This window comes from Polypterus senegalus, chromosome 17, assembly GCF_016835505.1.
Source record: "Polypterus senegalus isolate Bchr_013 chromosome 17, ASM1683550v1, whole genome shotgun sequence".
Taxonomy (NCBI): domain Eukaryota; kingdom Metazoa; phylum Chordata; class Cladistia; order Polypteriformes; family Polypteridae; genus Polypterus; species Polypterus senegalus.
Window position 1 is genome coordinate 87,951,916 of NC_053170.1, and position 23,806 is coordinate 87,975,721.

Genomic DNA, 23,806 nt, shown 5'->3' on the forward strand with positions numbered 1-23,806 from the left:
TTTTCCTCCTGCCGCTTATACACAAGCGAAGTGAGCACGCCAGCAACACGAAACCTCCGAAGAAAGACAAAGTAGCTTAGCTAATAATACACAAGCGAGGTGAGCACATTGGCAAAACGAAACCTCCTAGGACGCCCAGAGTAGTTCCTTTCAATTACCGGACATCTCTACATTTCAATTTTTTATCTGACGATTTCAATTATTTCTAGGACCCCGGGCTTTTTACAGCACGAGCTTACATAGCTAGTTACAGTATAAAAGCTGTGAGTGCCCACGATAACGGACGGGTGGACATCCAGGCCAGGATTGAGGAGGATTACTTGTCCGGCTGTGAAGCCCTAATGAAAGTCTGCCCAGATTGCAGACACTGGCTGCTTATAATTCCTGTACTGGCTGGGATACAAGAAGGAAGGATGGACTAGCGAGATTTGGTGGCCAGGAGCAATTCATCCCCCAGATTAACAGGTGGCGGTGTTCTCTGCAAGTAGTCCCAGCTTGGACACTCGCAGGGCTGCATGGGAATTGGAGTTCGGAAACACAGCCCTGTAGGGGTTCTTGGGTGACAGTAGAGGCTGCTACCGGGGGGAGGACCTCCCTGGTTTTCCGTATGACCCCAAAGTGTTTCCAACAAGACACATCGTGCCACAGGAAGTACTTCCGGTTGCAAATTAAAAAGTACCCCACCGTCACACCTAAATGAGTTGGGAGGCAGCGGGAAACACTAACTGGAGGAGACAAAGAAGAGAAAGTGAACAAGTAATCAGATTTGTTTATTGGCTGTGTCATGCACGCGCGATTAGGAGAGGGTCAACAAAACCCACGTCGAGTAGACGGTCGAGACAGGGGGGTAAAAAAAAAGGGTACCGACCTTTCTCTTTCTTTCTCTGCAGAAGCAAGGACGAAAAACAATGTATCGCGGAGCCAAAATGGCTGAAGAGTATTTTCCGGCCGTCGATGATGACGTCACTCAGAAGTCAGAAACAAGATGTCACTTCCCCCCTTTAATTTCCTATAGCCATTTCTGTTTCTTTATAAATATTCCCAGTTTTACGTTATGAATTTGTCAAATCTTTTCATTGAACCTGCTTGTTTCAACATTAATTTTGACCTGTCCGTTGGACATTATATGGGGCAGTTCCCCAAAAACTTTCTGACTGACTGTCATATTTTATTCCCCACAGATTGGCGTAGTCGGCAGGATTATTGTTCCGGTACCATGTTGGAGGATCAAGACCTGAATACCGTCCTGGGTACGATTATGGCGGAACTCTGGCCTGTCAAGTTGCAGCTGGGAGAAACTAGGACCCAGTTAGTGGAAGTGGAGGCTCACACAATGGCTGCGGTAAGGTCGGAGACTGCTCGGTCTCTCCCCCCTCAATTAACCTATCTCACAGAGGGGGGACGATATAGAGTTTTCGTTGAACCTGCTTGTTTCAGCATTCATTTTGACCTGTCCGTTGGACATGATACGGGGTGGTTCCCCAAAAACTTTATCTGACTGGCTGTCATATTTTATTTCCCACAGATGTCATGTCTGACCTTTGTGGATTAAAAATCCTTTATCTCAACCCAGAGTGGTGTTGGGTCTTGTGTGCCTGGGGTTTGGGATCTTAGTGGCACCCCCCCTACTGGCAACAAGGTGTACGGACCGAAGTATAACATAACACTGACTGCACATCGGTATCTTGTATAATCAGAAGACGTCCGCCGTCATTCAGAGTGAATCCCAACAACACAACTTGCAATGCAGGAATCTGCCATGATTTGGTCAGTCAGTCCATTGGTGGGCATGCACACCCCTAAAATCAAGGTTGTCTTACCAGCATCATAGGCACCCCAGAGCAAAGTAGTGCACTGGGGCTCCCGTTTTGACAGCAAACCAGAAACATACATAGGCATCAGAAATATTGTGGACCCCTATGCCCCACCCCAGTCAATGCCCATACATTAAGATGGCCCTGCCTAAAACAGAACGGTAATGCAGAGTAAACCAGAGTCACGGCAAGTCCACAGGAAAACCACAAAATGGACCTCACCACTCGGGCGCAAGTCAAAAGAAATCCATGCCATAAAATCTACAGCCAGGACGACAGAGCTAAGCAGAGAGCCCCTGTGGTCCAAGAGCTGTGAGGCAGCGATATTGTGCCGCCCTGTCTGCCTCTGACAAAGCCAAAATGTGTAATTGCCTGGGCATCATTAGAAGCCCTTAAGAGACATAACTTTTATTAGAAATGTTTCTTTGCCTCACGCCCAGACAAATTTATGTGATCCAGCACCAGATTTCCTATTGCAATAAGTCACTTCGATGTACCACCAGGATTGTCGTGGAGCCTCAATCAAGTCCTTTCAGACGCAACTGCCCACCGAAGCCACCCACCCACCCAGAAGCTTAGGCAGCAGTCTTCCATATTACTACATAAATAATTAAAAACGAGTTTGGGCCAATAGCTGCTAAAATCTGCCTGCCGAAGTGACTTTCCCCGATCATCTCCCACCCAGCTAACTTGGTCCGAGACGGTCAGCTTTCATCGGCCGCACTGAAAGGCTTATCTTTCTTTTCACACTTTCTTTGTAGCTCGTATTTGTCCTATTAAACAGCTGGTGAGTATTTGTCTACTTGGCTATTTATTTTCTTTAAAAAAAAAAGGAGAAAAAAAAAAACCCTTCTTGGTATGTGGCCCCTGTGAATCACTCGGCCACATGTGTGCAATCCATTACTCCGTCGTGCAGATGGGCGTAAAGCTTTCCTTCTGGAATTGGAATTTTTTTTTTTTTGACAGCATGTGGAAGTGGTTTACGTACCATTGCACCAGAAGGTCGCAGAGGCTGGACTGGGGTGTTGAGTGCCATCACTGAACCCTCATTCATTTTTCATGGTGAAGTCACTGCGAGGGACAAAACCCCGGGCTCTGGTCATCGAGCTCAAATAATCCAGAAAGGCAATGAGAAACGATGTCAACACTGCAATCAAACTATCAATAAATTACACATTTCAATAAAATAAACAATCCTTTCCATATGGCTGAAACCACAAATGTACTTTATTTTGTATGTATTTATTTAACTGACACTCTAAACCAAAGCAACTCAAAATCACACAGTACCAGTACAATTGCAGTTATGGTTTTTACAGCGTGTGTTGAGCTATTTTCTCACCGCCACTAAAGGAGTCGGTGGTGGGAAGTAAATCAGTAACCTTCTCAATATAGTGCCTTTCATGCATGCATATAAGTGGCTAGTTCGCTTACTTGAAAGGTGTGGATCGGAGTATTAAATCCAATCTACAGCCTGACAGGACGAGGCGGATGTCTGCTGACTGGTTACCTGGTAGGTGACCACCCAAATGATCAGATTGTGATCAGACCAGTGGATGTAATACCGCAATCTTCACTGAGTAAAGTGAGCAAACTAGCCACTGTGACACGTCTGCAGCTTCACCTCAGGTGTGACATCTGAGGTTCAGTCCCCATAAGGGGAAGCAAAAGGTGAGTACACCGGACGAGCTCCAATCAGGGCGAAACACATGTTGTGTTGTCTTTGTATTGTCTGACAGGTAGTCTATAGCACACACACACACACACACATACATACATGCATGCAAATGTTTGTGTTTCTACAGTGTGGAGAGCGGCAAACCCAAGTAACATACAGTAGTCGATCTCGGCTACCCAGGGTGTAAAACAACATGGAGTGTTTTACAAATGTATTGTAATTGTGTCTACAGCATTGGCACTGGTAGGTTTAGTGACTGAAATAAGATTACACAGTAAGTCAGTAATGTGAATTGAACTGGTAAGCTTGTGATGGCATACAGATGGACAGACAGACATGAAAGGCACTATATAATAGATAGATGTTAATTTTAGTATGGTAGGCAGGACAGCACAGATAAATAGATATAAATCATATTATAGATAAATAGAGAGAGAAGATAGATAGATAGATAGATAGATAATTTGTCCCATGGGAGAAATCTGTTTTTTTACAGAAGCACATACTTGTATATGGCACCTTTCCATATGGTAGACACGGGTTTTGCAGCATAATTGTTTCTTTAAGGTGACCAGTCAATAACTTGTTTGGGGTAGAAGGTTGGAAATGAAGCAATAACTTTTTTTTACTTTCCAGTTTAATTCCTAGGACATCAGGGTACACTGGACGATTATAATCTTCGCTAAAAAGCAATTAAGACTAAAACATGAAAACTGATTTTGCTCTTAATCTTCTAAGGATAACAAAGGGAAGATGGCTCTTGTCTAATACACTTCACGCATGGCAGTTTGTGGATTTGCCCGGCTGTCAAACCCGTTTGTGAGAATATGAAACTTCAAAAATATGTCTCATGAAAATGCAGATTTTTTTTTTTTTTTTAGTGGCCCTCGGATGCTTCATACACGTGGAGAATCCCCTCCACCCGATCCCCCATTTTCACCACGTCCGTTCTGTAGAGCCTACTGGAAGCCTGTTGCTTTAAGCTTCTGCCTTGTCGCACTAACGCAGACGAAGGTAATTTAGAGCTGCGCCACCTCTGACCGTCCTGCCGCAGCTTCTCCGATCTCATAGCTTCGAGAGGCACTCACAGAGCTGGCAATGCATGCATTAACTGTGTGGCAAGCTGTGATCTGTTTATGCGTGACTGTGAATCGCTGCCTGAAATGTGTGCTTATGGTTAGACTCCATTTTGCACTTTATTTGACATCTGCCTTCCTCCCGTAGCTTGACAGCTCATTTGTTTGTCTCCCAGTCAACACAGAGATCTGCCGCCACGTGCTTCGGCATAATGCAACACAGTTTGATGTCGTTTATTGCCCCTTTGTAAACTGTCCTTCAGATCAGGGGGACTGCTTAGAAATAAGGCGCAGCTGATCGAGCCATGAGGTTCACAAATGCGCAAAAATGATCAGATAGTCGCCGCTTAAGGTGGTGCGTGAAAATTCAAATAAAGCACCGATAAAGGTGCCCTTCCTCCATAATAAAAGATCTCAAGGTCAAAGAGGAAAAGGGAAATAAACAAATGCTTGGCAATCAAAGCCGATTTTGCAACAAGAAAAAGAGAGAAAGTGGGTGTCTGGCGGGCTTGTTTATTTATACCACCTTTAATGAGCAAGAAACGATGTAATTGCTTTACTGCACCGCGCCAATCGTCAAACAAGCCGATCGTCACGTTTCTTTTTTTTTCTTTTCTCTCCGCTGCTGGGAATTCAGCTTTTTAATTCGTCAGAAATGAGGCCTTGTCCAGGGTAGACTACAGCTGACAAATGGACAACACTACAGGTATTTATGAAAAATTAAAACAACAACAAAAAAAATCAAATTCTAGAACTGACGGGCATCCAGTGCAGTCAAATGAAACCTGTGGAATGAAATCTCAATTCAAGGGCTGACCTACCCCACCCCAGATGTTCCTAGACATGCGCACCTAAAAAAAAAAAAAAAACACATTCCTAAAATCATACACTTCTCCTTGGTTTAGCGGAAATAGTGAGGGTCTAAGAAATAAACTTGACCCCCTTAGTGTTAAAAGTAAAGGCAGCGGTAAAGAATTTAGGCGTCATCATGAACCCTGAGCGAAACTTTAAGGCGCACGTTAACTAGATTACTATGACTGCATTTTTCCATTTAAAGAACATTGCAAATATTCATCCATCCATTATCCAACCCTAAATAAAGGGTTACGGCGGTCTGCTGGGGCCAACACAGGGCGCAAGGCAGGAACAAATCCCCGGGCAGGGTGCCAGCTCACCTCAGGGCACACACACACCAAGCACACATTAGGGACAATTAGGATCGCTAATGCGCCTAACCTGCATGTCTTTAGACTGTGGGAGGAAACCCACGCAGACACGGGGAGACACATGCAAACTCCATGCAGGGAGGACCCAGGAAGTGAACCCGGACGTGCCACCCTGCTGCTCCATTGCAAATATAAAGTCTCTTATAACAACACCGCAAGAAATTAATTTAACATTTTTGTTTTTAGCGACTACCTAATGTTATGTGGGGTTCAAATCCATGCTTTAGATAGATAGATACTTTGTTAATCCCAAGGGGAAATTCACATAATCCAGCAGCAGTATACTGATACAAAGAAACAATATTAAATTAAATAGTAATAAAAATGAAAAGAATTAAAATAAATTTAATGTTCGCTTTATGCTCTTTCTGTTAAGTTTTGAATCACTTATTTTACATTAATGTTGATCATTTACATTGTGTACTGTGCCTTGGTTATTATTTTCCACGTGTTTTGTGGGTGGTTCCCCCCAAAGAGGCGGGACAATCACCTGCCAATCACCACTAGGACCTGCCCTCCACCCTATTAATAAGGTGGGTCTCCCACAGTTCCTAGCGCTGAGTTCTTGTGCCTTTTTCTGTGCTTTATTGTCATGATTGAGATTTTGACCTTCATGCTCCATGTTTGACTGGATCACCTTATTGGGATTTGTTTGCTTTCGAATCCCTCATGTCTCAGGCATCTTCAATTTTCCCCGTCTGTGCTGTGCAATTGGAATACTACTTTGTAGAGAGTACATTTTTATTATATTATAAAGATTCTATGAGGCCATTTTTGTGTCTAGCCGGGGATTTTGATGGCGCATTATTGGAAATGTTATTGAAACTTGTGCGCTTTAGGACTTCTGGTACACAACACCTACGAAAGATAACAATCAGTCGCAATTAGACTCCAGAATGCGGCAGTAAGAATCTTAACCAGAAAAAGCGAACCTGAGCACATTGCATTTGTCATTCTAACAGATGGCGCGTCACAAAAATTAACACCGCTTTTACGATTCCCATACCAAATGGCATATGATGTGCAACGTGAACGCTGAAGTCTGCCTCGATTATTTAGATTTCAGCTCATCTTAGACAGGTAGCACAGCTAGAATTTCAGTAAAAAATACGTGTTTTGGACATTGTGAGCATAGGACTGGACGACTTGGCACGTGGATTATGTGATATGAGTAACATGAAATGTTTATGTATGGTTTGCTGTTGTCTAGCATCAGTCACCATAGATCCCTATTATTTCATAAACTTTGCCATGAGAAAACTTTATCCGCCATAACTACCAACTACATGGAGTAAGTAACATATTATTAGCAGTAATATTATATAATAAAATCTCCATATTTGGATGAAGTATTCCCATAAAGATTGCTTGACCCAGTGAGATGGTCGGGCAGTGCTGTTACAGAAGGCTGGTGGATCAATGTAAAAATAATAATAATTCTTTACATTTATATAGTGCCTTTCTCACTATGCAAACCATTTTATATAGTGAGTGAGGAGCAACGTCAACCACTTTTAATGTGTAGCATCCACCAAGATGGTGCAACAGCAACCAGTTAGTGGCAGTAACAATATATAATATAATATTTCTTTACATTAATTACAATAATCAGTGAGCATTCTTCTCACTACTCAAACTGCTTCATTGGGTGGGGAGCCACTTCAACTGCCACTAATGTGTAGCAACCACCCGGATGATGCAACGGCAGCCATTTTTGCACCACACCTTAGTGGTTAGGTGGTGAAGGGGTAAGGAAGAGAGTAGAGAGAGAGATTTAAAAATATTAAGGTGACCAGCCAAAGGTCACATAGTAAAGAGTTGATGGAGGCTGAGCCAGCAACCGCACATCAGGCCAACATTTGCTAACGCGATTACCCTGCTCGCCCTCCCACAGAGCAAATGGCATTAGATGGGAGCCACATGATGCCAGATCAGGTTGGCAAAAAAAAAAGTGTTAGGAGGATTTAACAACACAAATAAGACAATAAAGTGTCATTGTCAAATCAAAAAAGGGATTGGCGTGCATAACAAACAGGAATGGGGAAAAAACGACAGAGCAGATGAGCGTGCAATTAAAATACAAAGGGCCAAATTGAAAGCAATCCATATATCCGGTGTCGCACACATGTGCACCTTGGGGACAACTTAAAGGCTGTGGTGCTGGTAATTCCTTGCCAGTCCACCGGGTGGCGCTGTATTCCATCACCTCTTCCTCCCTGTACAGACTGACAACTTCACCACCTCTGACATCACTTCCAGTGCCTGTCCACCTGGTCCCGCCTCTTCCTGCCTAGCCTGTACTTAACAGGAAGTGTCGCCATTTTGGATCTGTCTAATCTGAGACTTGTGTCCTTAGGGACTTTTTTTTTTTTTTGTTTTTGTTAAAACAACTGCATTTCTTTTGTTGCCTTTACAATATACGGGTCACGGTGTCGCCCCGATTCTTATTCTTTGTCTTATACTATTTTACACAACTTAAACCAGGAGCAGAGCAATTCAAAATGGCAGACGTAAACAAGTGGAGGGATGGGTGAAAATGGCAGATGGAAGGAGACTTAGAAAGATGGGCGTGTGACTGTCACTGCCAGGCAATGGGGTGATTGGTTTGGTTAAAAGCGAGAGAGACCACCTTGAGCCACACAGTCTTAAAATGTCTACATCACTACACATCTAACAAGTTTAACTGCAAAATCTTGTCCTTTCTCTATTGTGCACAAATTTCAGATCATTTTATAGGACTGGTGACGTTATTTTCATATTCTCGCAGTCGGCGTATGAGCAGACTGAGTTACTCACTCTAGAGCACCCAGTGAGTCAGTGACGGGGACTGAACAGAAACCGACACAGCCGGTCTACACTGGAGGCCATTTTAAAAGCTGTTTTTCAGGCACAAGTGTTTCCATATTTACTAAGCTCTAAAATTGGCAGCTTGTAACGTGAACCTGCAAACTTATGTTTTTATTCGAACAATCAGGACAAGAACTGGCCATTCAGCCCAACAAAGCTCGCCGGTCCTGTCCACTAAAATAACATCAAGTCGAGTTCTGAAGGCCCCCGAAGTCCTCCTGTCTACCACACTACTTATTCCACTTATTCCACGTGTCTGTGGTTTTCTGTGTGAAGAAAAACTCCCTAATGTTTGTGTGAAATTCACCCTTAACAAGTTTCCAGCTGTGTCCCCGTGTTCTTGATGAGCTCATTTTAAAGTCACCGTCTCGATCCACTGGACTAACACCCTTCATCATTTTAAGCACTTCGGTCAGGTCTCCTCTTAGTCTCCTGTAAAGGCTCAGCTCTTTTCATCTTTCCTCATAACTCATCCCCTGTAGCCCCGCAGTCAGCCTAGTCGCTCTTCTCTGGACCTTTTCTAGTGCTGCTTTGTCCTTTTTGTAGCCTGGAGACCAAAACTGAACACAGGACTCAAGATGAAGCTTTAGCAGTGCGTTATAAAGCTTCAGCAGAACCTCCTGTGACTTGTACTCCACACATCAAGGCGCTATATAACCTGACATTCTGTTCGCCTTCTTAATGGCTTCTGAACAGTCTGGCAGTTGATAGTGTCGGGTCCACTACGACTCCTAAATCCTCCTCATAAGGGGTACTCTTGATTATCAGGCCTCCCATTGTGTATTCAAACCTCACATTGTTATCTCCTACGTGTAATACTTTACATTTACTGACATTAAATTTCATCTGCCTAAGCCTGTATGCTATCCAAGTCCCTCTAATTCAACACATTCCAGATTATCTGACGGTCCACACAGCTTGGTATTATCTGCAAACTGAACTTTATATTCAAATATCTGTATACAAACAACCTGATGTTATCATCTCAAAGCCTAACGTATTCAGGACTCTCTCTGCAGTCATCTGAACTGACATCAGACTACAGTTGTATGAAATCCTACAGTTTCCACAGGAATATTTAGGTAAACACAATGAGGAGATGTGCCCAGCACAGCCCCCTTCAAACGTCTGAGGCTTCCAACGGGCCTCACTTGGATTCCTTGAAACTCCCTTAACTGGGATTTCTCTCAGTACGATGAATAATAATGTGGAAAAGCAGGGAAATTCTGAAGACGTCTGACGCAGGGAATGTCATTTTGCTGGTCCACTCCGATTGTTGAGAGCCATAAAATGGCAACTTGATATCAAGTCTAAAATATTATCCAACTACAGGTTCTCCGCCACACAACAGGCAGAAAAGGATATCATATAAGTAGGGTACTCCAAATGGAGGACATTCATGGATGATAATAGGGAATTAGACTACTCGGAGCAAGTGGAATAGGTTTGCCACTCTCCACCTTAATAAAAGGACAAGTATCTACAGTATGTGTATGGTTGATGTGTCTCTGCTCTCCAACAGATGGCGCATCACAAACACTACCTCCCAATTTACGAATCCTTTACCAAAAGGTGTCCAACAAATATCTCATCACAAATAGTAGCACTGCTTTTACACATCCTTCACCAAATGATGTCCAACAGATGTTGCATCACAAACAGTGGCACTGCTTTATGTATCCTTCACCAAATGATACCTAACAGATGACAAATCACAAATATTTGCAGTGTTTTTACAAATCGTGTACCAAATGGCATCCAACAGATGGCATTTTAATCATTAGCACTACTTTTACACACCCTTCACAAAATTATATCCAACAGATGCCACATCAAACATTACCACCGATATTACGAATCCTGTACTAAATGATATCCAACAGACGGCGCATCACAAACATTAGCACTGCTTTATGTATCCTTCACCAAATGATACCTAACAGATGGCACATCACAAACTGTAGCCCTGTCTTTACAAATCCTGTACCAAATGACGTCCAACAGATGGTGTATAACAACCAAATGATACCTAACAGATGACAAATCACAAATATTTGCAGTGTTTTTACGAATCATGTACCAAATGGCATCCAACAGATGGCATTTTAATCATTAGCAGTACTTTTACAGTATTAAATGAGGGCGGCACGGTGGCGCAGTGGTAGCACTGCTGCTTTGCAGTTAGGAGACCCGGGTTTGCTTGTATGTTCTCCCCGTGTCTGCGTGGGTTTCCTCCCACAGTCCAAGGACATGCAGGTTAGGTGCATTGGCGATTCTAAATTGGCCCGTGGGTGTGTTTGTGTGTGTCCTGCGGTGGGTTGTCATCCTGCCCGGGATTGGTTCCTGCCTTGTGCCCTGTGTTGGCTGGGATTGGCTCCAGCAGGACCCCGTGACCCTGTGTTCGGATTCAGCGGGTTGGAAAATGGTTGGTTGGTTGTACTAAATGATATCCAACAGATGGCACATCACAAACTGTAGCACTGTCTTAACAAATCCCATACCAAATGACATCCAACAGATGGTGCATAACAACCAAATGACATCCAACAGATGGTGCGTCACAAACAGTAGCACTGTCTTTACAGATCCTGTACCAAATGACGTCCAACAGATAATGCATCAGTATTACCACAGATTTTACTCTTCCCTCACCAAATGATATCCAACAGATGGCGCATCACAAACTGTAGCCCTGCCTTTACAAATCCTGTGCCAGACATAACAGAGACATAGCATAGGATGGACACAGCACCCTGCAACTGTTAACTCGGAGGTCTACGTTGATTACTTCGATTTCAATCCAAGACAAACAGCACAGCTAGCACTAATAAAACGGAATGTTCAAAAGTAAAGCTTGCAGCACTAAAATGACCTGCCATTCATTTTATTTTGTCCAGGGGTGTCACAATAGACCACACAGACCCCGTCTAAGCTGTTCAATGGTTTTAACGCCATATCAGTTGATTAAAGCCACAAGACAGCGCAGGTTACGCTGGGTTAATAAGCAAACTTACTCTACTTACAGTATAGTGCGGCTTATTGTTAGAACACATGAATTATACCCTCATTATAATAAAAAAAAAAAAAATCCTAAGGTTGAGCACCCTACTCAGAGAAAAGTTATGACTGCAAGGTAACCCTTATCGTCTTTATCATGGAGGCAATGACCCAATAATTCCCTTCAGCTTGTCCACTCCTGGAAAAGCCTTTTTGTCGGAGGAGAGCAGACGGTGTGCAAAGTCCATTGCCTATGTTACTTATTATTGAATTATATTATGCAGGAATCTCTTTTTATGACTTAATCCAATAAAAAGCACACCTGGTCTCTGACCGAGAATCTGTACATAAAACACAAGATCAAAAAGGGATACCCATTGTTTAGCAGAACTACATTATGTGAAGTTTGCCGCTCTGGCGTAGTGGAGCTGCTGGTGGGGGGTGGGGGGGCATTTTGCTTTATTACCCACCATAAAAAATGCAGCCCAAAATAAATTTCTGATTCAGTCGTCGAAGGCTGCCTGAAGTGTATTGTATATGCATATTTTTGTCTTCAGCTCCTTGTCAGAAATACAAGAGCGTGAACCACTGTGCCAGGGCACACAATAACTTTTGGACTATTGTAAATATTTTAAAAAAGAAGGCACACAGTCAACTGCTAAAAGGCTCTCCGTCTTCAGCTCCAAATAAATAGAGCTGCCCCATGAAAGCAGAGAGTCAAATAGCTCCGAGGCTACCCGAGCTCCTCAGTTTAGACAAAGCCTGCCGCGGGCCCGTCAACAATAGGTGTCAAGATGAACTCGGGTCCAGCTGTTTAAAACTTCCTGAGATAAATCACAGACGGCGCTGTTTACACACCTACGAGCGCCGCTGCTAAACTTCACACTCATGCCTGAAAAAAAAAAAACACCCTTCAGGATCTTTAAATGTCAGACTCCCGGAGGAGAAAGCAGCCACTTTACAATAAAGGATTTTAGTTCCTGCTGCACACCAGCTATCGATTATCTCAGACCCCTCAAGTCGATATTCTGCAAGGGGGAGCCAAGGAGAAGGCAGCAGTGGGCAAACGTCTTTGACTGCAGTGCACCCTCTCATGCCAAGGATTTCTAAACACACACACACACACACACACTGCTGCCATCCCGGCATGGAAACCAGGGTTCACGTCCAGGGTCTTCTCTGCGTGGAGTCGGCATCTTCTCCCCGTGTCTCCTGCAGTCCAAAGACACGCAGCTCTGGTGGGCTGCCAAAGCTAAACTGGCTCGTATGTGTGTGTGTGCGTTCACCCTGTGATGGCTTGGCACCCTATCCACGGGACTCTTCGTGCCTGGTGCCCTAGGATTTCTGGGATACGCTCCAGCCATCTCCATGACTCTGCCCAGTATTAGGTGGGCTTATAAAATGGCATGTTATGGATTTACAGACACTTTACATTGGCTAGGAGTTAAAGTCAGGTCTTTGGTTTTCGTTTATGCCTCTTGACTTTAAAGTGCCACCATGCCTTTCTAATAAAAAAAATAATAATTATATCTAATCGGACGTCAACTCCACTTGTCGCAAAGCTCACTCGCACTCTTTGATGGCATTTTATGGTTCTTTGTTGGGTTGTGGGGTTCCTCAAGGTGCCATTGCTTGACAAAGCACCATTTCATTCATGATAGAATATGAAGATGGTTATTTGTGCTTTGATAAAACTTCCTAATATGTAGAAGAAACCTGAAATATTTAATGTATGGTAAGCTACCTAGCAGGACGCTAAGAAATGAAGAAAACCTGAGCTTGGCCTGTGCTACTGGAAAAGTCCTTAGGAAATCACGAGCCATCAGTACTTCACAGATCTGTTAACAACTGTTCGTGGATACGCACTGTATGGAGCAAAATAAAAGGTTCTTCCTGGACCCCCCATGTTAGAAGGGTCTTTTGAGAACCAAAAATGGTTCCTCTGTGGCATCGCTCTGAGGGACCACCTCCATTTTAAGAGGGTAAGTAGCCTACTAGCCATACCAGCTGCACTTCAGGAGCATGTTTGGGCCCAGCCAGTGCTTGGATGGGAGACCACATAGGAGAAGCATAAGCTGCTGCTTGTAGTGGTGTTGGTGAGACCAACAGAGGACGCTTACCCTGTGGTCCATGTGTGGGTCCCAATGCCCCAGTGCAGTAAATATGGCACCGTCCTTCAGTGAGGTCCTGACTCTCTGTGGCCATTAAAGATCCAAAATGGGCAAAATGCAGTGAAACATACCAGCTACATACATACAGCTCAATGTAACTGAGAACAAGCATCTTGTAATGTTAGGAACTTACAGTACAGCCCATTAGTGGACACTACCTAATTTTTACTACACAATAGAAGCATGGGAAAGGTGCTATATAAATAAAATGTTATATTATTATTTTAACATTGTGGAACATGTTAGATGCAATTCAAGTTCGCACGGTTGCAGGAGTCCATACCAGCGGCACATGCCCACTCTTACAAATAAAGGTGCCAGTGTGGTGCTTTAGAGAGATGCCACAGCGAAACCATTTATGGTTCCCAAAACACCCAACCACATAAAGGTTCCAGAAAGAACGTTCATTCATTTAGATCTGCAACAGACTCCATGAAGTAAATAACCACAACCAGATTTGTGAAATATCTGTGGGTCAGGATTTTAGGAGGACTCTTCCTGCATACAGTAACACGGGCTAGATGTTCAGGTTTTCTTCATCTATTAGTGTCCTGCCAGGTAGCCCACCACCAGGGCCGGCACCGCCATTAAAAGGTGAAGATCATAAGGGGTGGGGTGAGCCAGCCACATTGATAAGCTTGGCCTAGGGCACAACATAACTTCGCACCAGTGCGGCCTACCACACATTCAACATTTCTGTTTTTTTTTTTTTTTTTCCTACATATTATGAAGTTTTTCAAATCTTCATATGCAACGAACTCTTCCCAGAATGAAAGGGTCAATCAATAGTTCAACGAGGAACCACACAACCCAGTAAAGAACCATAAAGTGCCCTTAAAGAACCAGCATTTTTAAAAGTCTGCGACCGACTGGGCTGCTCCCTGCTTTGTGCTCAGTGTTGTTCCTCTGCATGTGCAGGTTATGCTTAAAAAAAAAAAAAGAGAGAGAGATACATAACATAAACCATCTCTGCGCCTCTCCTAAAACAAAAACGTGCTTCATTTACTAAATTCATTGCGGATGTTTATTTAATTAGGCGAGTAATTAAATTGTAACTGGATGAGCGTGCAGGGCCCCCTGCGCGCACATCTGACAATACCCTTCGTCTTTCAGATTATTCCCAAATTACGGAAATCTTTAAAATTGCAGAATAGCAGCAGAGATACTTTTGCACAAAGTTCACAAAGAAATGCTGGAAGACGGCAATCCCGTCACCCAACATCGGATAATCGCATCTCTTTCCGTGTATTCTCGTCTTCGATTGTGACGTTAGGTGGAAACTCGTAAACTACAGAGGTTTCATTATATAATATACATAATATTTAAATAAATAAAATGTGTGTGTATAAATATGAAAACATTTCATATAACTTTCACCTTTTCACATAACGGTCCAGTGTTCTGTCCTCCCGAACCAGATTTGGATCCAAGAAACCGCCACGATAAACGAAATCGCTCGTTAACTCACAGCAAGCAAAAAAACTGGCGAGCCTTGCAACACATAAATAACGAAATATAAAGAAATACGCTGACTGACTATACATACCGATCAAAGCACCTTCACTATTAAATATAATTGCATCTAAACAAATGAAAGTTCGTGAAACTCCTAAACAAACAGCCAATGAATTTATCCGGTAAAAATAAACGTAGCCACATTTGAAAATCACATTTCTACTTTAAACACTATTAAATACATGTTCGCTTTGAAATATAGAAAATACTTCAGACACACACACACACACACTGGTGCAATTATTTGGGGAATTCTTTTTTTTTTTTAACTCGTCAAAAATAACCAAAAAACAGCTTCAAGACTCGCACTTCTCCAGCTGACCAAACAAATCATTAATTAAGCAGCAGAAAGTCGGGCTGGAAACAAAAATTAAAAAAAAAAAGAAGAGAGAGAGAGAGAGAGAGAGAGGCCAGTTTGGGGGGCTGAAGGATGCGAGCCCTGTAATAATTGCCTTAATTGACACTTTCGTCTACCAGTTAATTAGCACAACAAATAAGAAAAAATACTCTTAAGGTGGTGATCCGTTTCAGTGCGCTTTGCCAGCTCATCAGCAGGCGGAAATCAATTACTAATACAGATTAAAAAATAATAATTACAGCCAATTTAGAGGTGCCGATGAATTGATCAATGAAGCTCCCTTTTTCGGGGGAACGACTCAAGTCGCACAATATTTTCGTGAGTGCGGCGGGTTTCCTAAGGGCGCACCGAACTGCTTTTCTTTTCCCCTCAATTAAATTTCGCGCGCGATTGGTTAATCATTGTGGACTTGTAAATTTAGCGGAGCTAAAGTGAAGCATCTGGGCTGTTAGCAGTTCTCCATTTCCCTCTGATTTTTATATTCCTGAATAAACCAACGTGCCGCGCAAATATAAGAGCTGCCAAATTTCCATTAAAGCCCGTACAGTGCAGTCAAGTCCTCCAATTTGTGATGTTCATAATGTACTGTATAACGGTTTAAGTTAGCACCTTAGAGAAGAAACTAGGGTTTGTACCAGACTAGTTACTAAATTATTAAATACAAACGATCATTATTATTTCAGTTGATTGTAATGCATTGTTATTCTTATTTTATTTTCGGGTGACACAATAAAGGTTTACATTATTACCCCTTAAGTTGGGAGTTAAATTAAAATGCAATTAACTTGCAACCGTTAGCTCAACTAACCAAAATTACTAAGCATAAAGGTTCTTTCGAATTTCGCAAACTAGAGCGCGACCGATAAGGTAGCAGAAATTTGTCAGTGTGCGTTAATTTTACCCCCGTTATTTTTATTTCATTTAAGGTTCATTAATAACAACAAAATATTGTAGTTTATTGCTGTCGCACAACATAGAATACTATTAATTCCAAGCTTGAAAGCACATTGTGCAAACACTTTTAAAGCTCAATCGCAAATGCCGGTGTTAATTATTTTAATTCCGTTTGCGCCTTTACTTTTGCAGATAAGCGCCGATGTCGCGTTTCTCTCGCTGTTTTAGAATAACGGAGTTTGCAAAATACGGAGACCCCAAGAATAAACGGGCTTATGAAACAGATCAAATAACAGGTAATGAGGGGTTGATTGTAACCAATATTAATAAGCATATGTCTCAAATTATATATATATATATATATATATATATATATATATATATATATATATATAGACAGATCTTCCTTCAGATAGTTACACCTTTATAGTTCCGATAAGACCCTACTAACCAGATTTGGCTCATTTGAACTTGTGGTCAGCCGTTCCCCGAAGAGATTATTTAACTCTTTGAAAAAGCTGTCATACACGCACGACCAGAATCTCCATTAAGTAAACCGACACATACTTGAAAGGGCTAATAAAAATGCCCAAAATGGACTGTCTGCGTTTATTAATGATTTGCAGCTTTTTTAACCAACGTGTTTCCTTTCTGTTCCACATACCTGTTTCGGATTATGCATATTCATGCGTGGCCGAAAACCAGAGGAGCGAAGTCTGCTTCAAGTAATTAAATATCTGAAATAAACATGCTATTTTTCAAAGGTGTTTCACCGAGTATACATTTGCCCCACCATATTTTCCATTTTTGTTCGTCAAACAACATCCCTGCAGATCGCTACAAAATAAATCTAGATCTCTGATTAAAATCCTAACTAACAGGCTTGAAAACTCTGAGACATGAACCACCCGAGCGAGATTCTTCCAACTGTGTCGGCCAGAAATTCGCCCGATGCCAAGTGCCCCACGTGCAACACGCAACTCTCGCGATTTATCGGACTATACGTTCACTTGGACTCTCCGTCCCAGCAGTCGGTTTTTCACCCGCAGGTGAGATGACACACATAAAACGACTTTGACAGGTCTTAAGGAATAAAAGCTTATTGCATCTGCAGGCGGACCACTCACCCACGCACTCGTTGGCCTCCCTGGCTGTCGCCCGCTGCCACGGTCTGTCATAGTGGAAGGGCTTGCAGCGGTCACACTCCGGCCCCGCTGTGTTGTGCTTACACTCGCACACCAGGTTGCCGTCGCGATCCTTGACGCAGCGGGACGCGTGTCCATTGCATTTGCAGCGGCCGCCTACCTGCAGGTCGGAGACGGCGTAAAAGTACGAGTCCCGGGCCAGCTCCGAGTCGTCCTCGTTTTCATCCCCGAATGTATGCAGTCGATTAAAAGCCACCTTGATGTCGGTGGCGGTAACCCAATCCTGAAGAACTGGCGAGTTATCGAAGTCGTGAGCCGAGGGTCGTCCGTCCAGCGTGCTAAAAGCAATCAGGCCACCGGACAGGGGATGCATGTCGGTGTGCGAGTCAGTGCAGATGGCTTCTTGCTCGTTCTGTTTGGTAATAGTTGCCTTATTTGGTTTATTGTACATCTTGCGACACTGGGTCGAATAGAACTGGAACGGGACCCAGGACTTGCCGTAATCCATGGACTTGTAAATCGCCATGGATTCTGGCCGCGGCGAGCAGAACTGTAGGCTCACGTAGGTCACTTCGAATTTCTTGCCAAGCGACAACGTCAGGGTGACATTCTGTGGGTACTGGATATAGTTCTCCGACTGCCAGCAGGTCAGGTTGTGCGGGTTGTTCAGGTCCGTCAGGTAGGCGGGAGGGTGAGACTTTTTAGGGTCCCCGGCGTCGCAGATGTGACAGTTCCTGGAGCGCTCCTCGCCTTTCTCAGTCACCACACAGTATCTCCCGGGGGGCTTTCCGCAGGTGCTGGACACACGCACCTCTTTGCCGAAAGCTGAATTTACAAAATCTGGAATGCATCTTCTGGGGTTGCCGTTCTCGTCGTAGCAGGGGTCCGGCGGAGACGTTTGGGCTGCGAACATGCTCATGGCATATCCTCCAGTGACCCCCTCCACCAAGACCGACAGCGCTGCGAAGCGGACCAGAGCCTCCCAGAGTTTCAGCATTGTAATCCGACAGCAGTCACCTGCGGGAGAAAGACACGGTTTAGTAAAAGATAAAGAGAGCTGACAGCACGAGGGCGAGAAGCAATGCAAGTGCCAGACGGAGATGTTGAATCAATCTACGAGGAGCGAAGCGCTCAAGTACTGAACTGTTAACGCAATTAAGGGCGGACTGCACAGCGCAGAGAAAAACCGCATTCATGGAAAGTGAGCGCAACTATACACGGAGAGTCGGGGGGAATAGAGGAAAAAAAAAAGCAGTGGCTGCAGAAATACCAGCATGGCAAGGCGAAAAGGCACGACGCCGAAAATTAAACAAGAGGAGTGACAACACAGCGCAGGCACTGACTGTAATACAGCGCAAAAAAAGGGTAGAGAGTAGCATTTGTTAAGAAAAGGGCGCTATATACACCCGTTAGGACTCAGCATCACATTTTAGAGTGGTCAGTTCTTCGGAGCCCTCGCAGTTCTTCATTTTTTCTTCTTTGCGCGTTTCTTCTTAACACCTCCACATAAAGACGTCTAAACGGAGAGCGAGACGGAGCGCATCTTCACATTTGCCATCAACACACATCTGTTCACACACACTCGCGCACACACACACACACACACACGCACAGAGTGATAGAGCAGTCCGGCGTCTTTACACAGAAGTGACTTTAAATGTTCTTACGAGGTAGAGAGATCTCCTCATATGACAGGATGGTTCTTTAAGCCCAATCAGCTCTTCAGAAAAGTAATGCAAACTCAAAGAAAAGGAAAAAAATAAAAAAAGTAAATAAGCAGCCTGGCAGTTTTAATGCACTTTTTTTTACTTGATATATATACTGTATATATATATTTATATGGACAATTTTTGTTTTCTTTTGCTTTGTATTGTATTTCGGTTCAAAAAGAGTCAGCAGCACCGGCGAGACCCAAAGTCAGTATCTCTGTGATTTCCCCCTCCTGTTGTCCGTCTCAAGAATGAAAAAGGACTAGTTGTGCTTCGGCTGAGCCTGAGGTCATCTTAAGGAGTGACACTCAGCGTGGAGCAAACAACGACATCCACTGGCAGCTTGTCAGCGCCGAAAAGAGGCAGGCTCTCGAGAAGAGACGAGCAACAGCCAGACAAGCACTCATCATCCCAACTAAGAAGAGGAGCAACAAGAGCGAGCGAGCGCACGGAGACCCGGGCGCGTATGGAATCGGGGAGAGCAACCAAGAGTTACACAATGGCATGGCAGCAGAGGAGAACACCCAGCCATTAAAAAACAAAACAAAACAAAAAAAAGTACATTTGTTAGCAGAACGCTGGCAACACTTTGTGCCGATATATCACGTCAGTGCAGCAGATTGGAACATAAAGGGGAGCTGGAGGGTAACGACGACCGTAATGGAAAAACTAGCAAGACACAACCGATAAGAACACTAGGATAATAATTATAATAGACAGGAATGAGAAAATCCTATTAAAAAAAAAAACAAAAAAACATGGCGATAACACAGCAATGTTTATCTTTAATTTTTTTTAAATAGATACCGCGTTGAAACAGAACATAATATATGAAAAGCTGACAGTTAAAATATATAACGTGAATGGAAAACGCATATTATACTGCAATACAAAAACGTTAGTAATTTAATAGTCCCATTAATTATTAATTAACACAAATTATAATTATATGCCGGTTTAAAAACTCTCTTAAAAATTAAGGTGAGCGGCTCTTCCTTAAGTTCCCAGAAGAACCCTAACCCCAACCGCAAGTTGTTTAAATCCGTTGACAGATTCTTAAATAGACGATAACACAACTCCGAAATATCAATGTTTTTCTCATTTTAAAATGACACTTTCTGCATACGGTAACACAAGCTAAATTCAGGCTTTAATGTCCTGCTAGATCGCCTACTAGACATTACACACTTCTGTTTCGTCCACATATGAATCATCTTCAAAGTCCAGCATGTCAAGAAATGCTTCAACAAGGAGACGCGAGTACCGTTAAAGGTAGTATTTGTTAAGAGCGTAAGTAAAGTAACGTTTTTTTTCAGTTTAGGTTATTGTTAAGTTTGATATTTAACTTTTTTTTTTTGGTAAAGGACAGTGGCGGCCGGCCATTATCTCGTTACGTCAGTTCTTCATCTAGTTGTGTTATTATCACGGAGAAAGAACGGGAGGAAACCCACCAGTGAAGCTATAACATACAGAGGTCTAATTAGCAAAAATCAAATAAAGACATCTTACAGCAAACGCGTTTCATACCATTCGCTGGAGACATTTTTAACGATCATCTAATTCCTATCTGGGCTTATTAATACCTTGACACGTGGTCAGCTTTGTACCCCCATGACACATTTTCCTTCATACTTTGCCGATGTAAATGGATCTCTTTGTAACACATGACGCACCCAGCTGCGTAAGCCCAATAGTACAGTATCCCGCAACCTGTATAAGTGGGTTTTTATAAAAACTGATGGATATAGCAATGTTTTTGTAAATCCTAGGCTGGAGCTTCAACTTCTTGTGTCTAACACGCGGCCTAAATACGTACATCTTAAAGCACGGCAGCTAATCTCAGTTGTAATCAGTTTCCAGACGGGCATAGTTTGACAGTTAAGTTGCAAAATACAGTAAATCAGGGTAATAACGCCTTTTAGTTTATATCCGCAGCTAACAATTCACTTGTTATTCGGATGAAATTTGATAAAATATAAAGAATGAACTAAAAGGAACCATGAAGAAACCCTTAAATGCGTTTTCTTCACATCGAGTTACGATGTATAGCCTATACCGTGGTCATTTAACCCTGCACAGTAATTGAAACAGGGAAATAAAAAAGTAATCGAAAACAAGCATGTGAATTTGTTACTGTGTTAAAAAAAACCTGGGCCAAACCGTAAGAAGAAATCGTGAGTACAAGTTAATTACTTAAACAATTAGAATTTCATTTCAACTTTTTCCGTCATGAAGATATTGTTAAAGCTTTTCAAATCTGCTCTCGCTACTTTCTTTAACTTGAACGACGTATCCGTAGACGTAATAAAACTTTGGCCCATGGCAGACCCCGCAGATTCACGAGCCTGTTTCTGACACGGTGTATCCCCTCCGCTTCACTTTTCCTAAAGACTGGCATTTTAGGCTAAGTGATGGATAACTCGCTTTTATCTTTGTGTGGTGATGTAAGTTAAATGTGCCCATCGATGGACTGGAACCCCATATAAAGCCGATTGATGTCTGCCACCAAGCCCATCCCTGCCACTTTCGATATGAGAAAGGGAAAAACGTGGCCAGGACAGCAGGTTAATGTAGGACACTGCTAACATTCCCACCGGGTCAGTTTAAAGTCATATGGCAACAGTTTCTAAATCTTCCTGAGATATGGGTTGATAGAGAGAGAGAGATAGATAGATAGAGATGTTAGTCACCATATATCAGATGGATAGACAGATATGTTAGATATGAAAGGTTCCATATAATAGATAGATAGATAGATATGAAAGGCACTGCATAAATATGTAGATATGAAAGGCAATATGTAATCAATAAATTGACAGATATGAATGGCACTATTTAACAGATATATAAATAGATAAATATGAAAGGCACTATATAACATGAAAGGCACTATATAACAAATAAATAGATGTGAAAGGCACCAAATATAAGATAGATAGATAGATAGATAGATAGATAGTGTGACAAGCGGCTGGGGGTGGCACCCAGCCGGGATGCCCGGAAGGATCGGAGGAGGGATTATGCCTCCTCCAGACCACGAGGGAGCAACCACCCTGGTGGCTTTGGGGACCATGGGAACAGAGCTTAGAAGCGCAACCCTATAAGTGCCCGTGGTCACCACCAGGGGGCACCCCAATGCCTGAGGAGCCCTGGCCCTCTGTACTTCCTCCACACCCGGAAGTGCTGGGGGGGGAAGAAGACCAGGGACACCCAGAGTGCTTCCGAGTGTGCAGCCGGTACTTCCACCACACTTGGGAGTGGCGGCACAAGCTAATCGGGAGGCACCTGGAGCATATCCAGGGGTGTATAAAAGGGGCCGCCTCCCTCCATTCGATGGCTTGAGTCGGGAGCGGAGAAAGACGGAGCTCGGGAGGAGAGGAAAGGAGACGGCCTGAAGTAAGGAAGAAGCATTGTGTCAGAGGCTTGGATTTTGGGGGAGTTTTGGGTTGTGTGCTTCACCCTGTAAATGTTAGTGTTATAAATAAATGTGTTGTGGTACTTAAAAGATGTCTACCTGTCTGTGTCCGGGCTGTGTTCCACAATATATAGATAGATAGATGGGAAAGGCACTGCATAGATATGTAGATATTAAAGGCATGTAATCAATAAATAGACAGACGAATGACACTATATAACATATACAGTATAAGTAGATAAATATGAATGGCACTATGTAACAAATAACAGATATGAAAGACACTAAATATCAGAAAGATAGATATGAAAGCTACTATATAACAGATAGATAATTAAACAGATATTAAACAGCACTGTGTAACAGATAGATAAGTAGATGAATGTGAAAGGCACAAAAATCAGATAAATAGATATTAAAGGCACTATATAACATAAATAATTAGGTAGATATGAACAGCACTATGTAATAAGTAGAGAGACAGATGTGAAATGCACTAAATAACAAATAAGTAGGTAGATATGAATAGCATCATGTAACAGATAAAAAAAAATAGATAGAGAGATGTGAATGGCACTATATAACAGATCTATACATAGATATGCCTTATTTGCCCCACGTGGAAATTAAAACTATGCAGAAGCTGAAAAAAAAAAAAAAAGTATATATAAAAAATATTGTAAGAATAGTATATACACACACACGTATTTGTCAGGTCATCTTCTAATCCAGACCAGGGTCACTGTGGCACGAGGGGGATAAGGGAGAACTCTAGGGCTGGAGTCTATCCCAGCTAACTTAGGGCACAACGCAGGAACAAACCCTCAGATAGGGCACTAGTTCATCTCAGGTATACGATTTATATATATTATAAAACAAACAATGATACCATATATGTATAAAAGACAAAAACAAAACAACAAGCCAACAAACACACAACAACCAACACCAAAACACACAG

At 42.8% G+C, this 23,806-nt stretch overlaps 1 protein-coding gene across 4 annotated transcripts in view; it reads right to left on the reverse strand.

Moving 5' to 3' along the window:
• Positions 1–23,806, reverse strand: part of ntn1a (netrin 1a) — a 249,427-nt gene that overhangs the window by 201,732 nt on the left and 23,889 nt on the right. For 2 of the 4 annotated variants that reach the window (XM_039740676.1, XM_039740677.1), the window contains exon 2: positions 17,704–18,738. In XM_039740676.1, coding sequence (XP_039596610.1) covers positions 17,704–18,718 — 1,015 coding nt within the window. In that variant the 5' untranslated portion in view covers positions 18,719–18,738. Of the gene's footprint in view, positions 1–17,703; positions 18,739–19,147; positions 19,322–19,388; positions 20,085–23,806 lie in introns of those variants that run through there. The other 2 variants (XM_039740674.1, XM_039740673.1) reach the window with 2 other exon arrangements.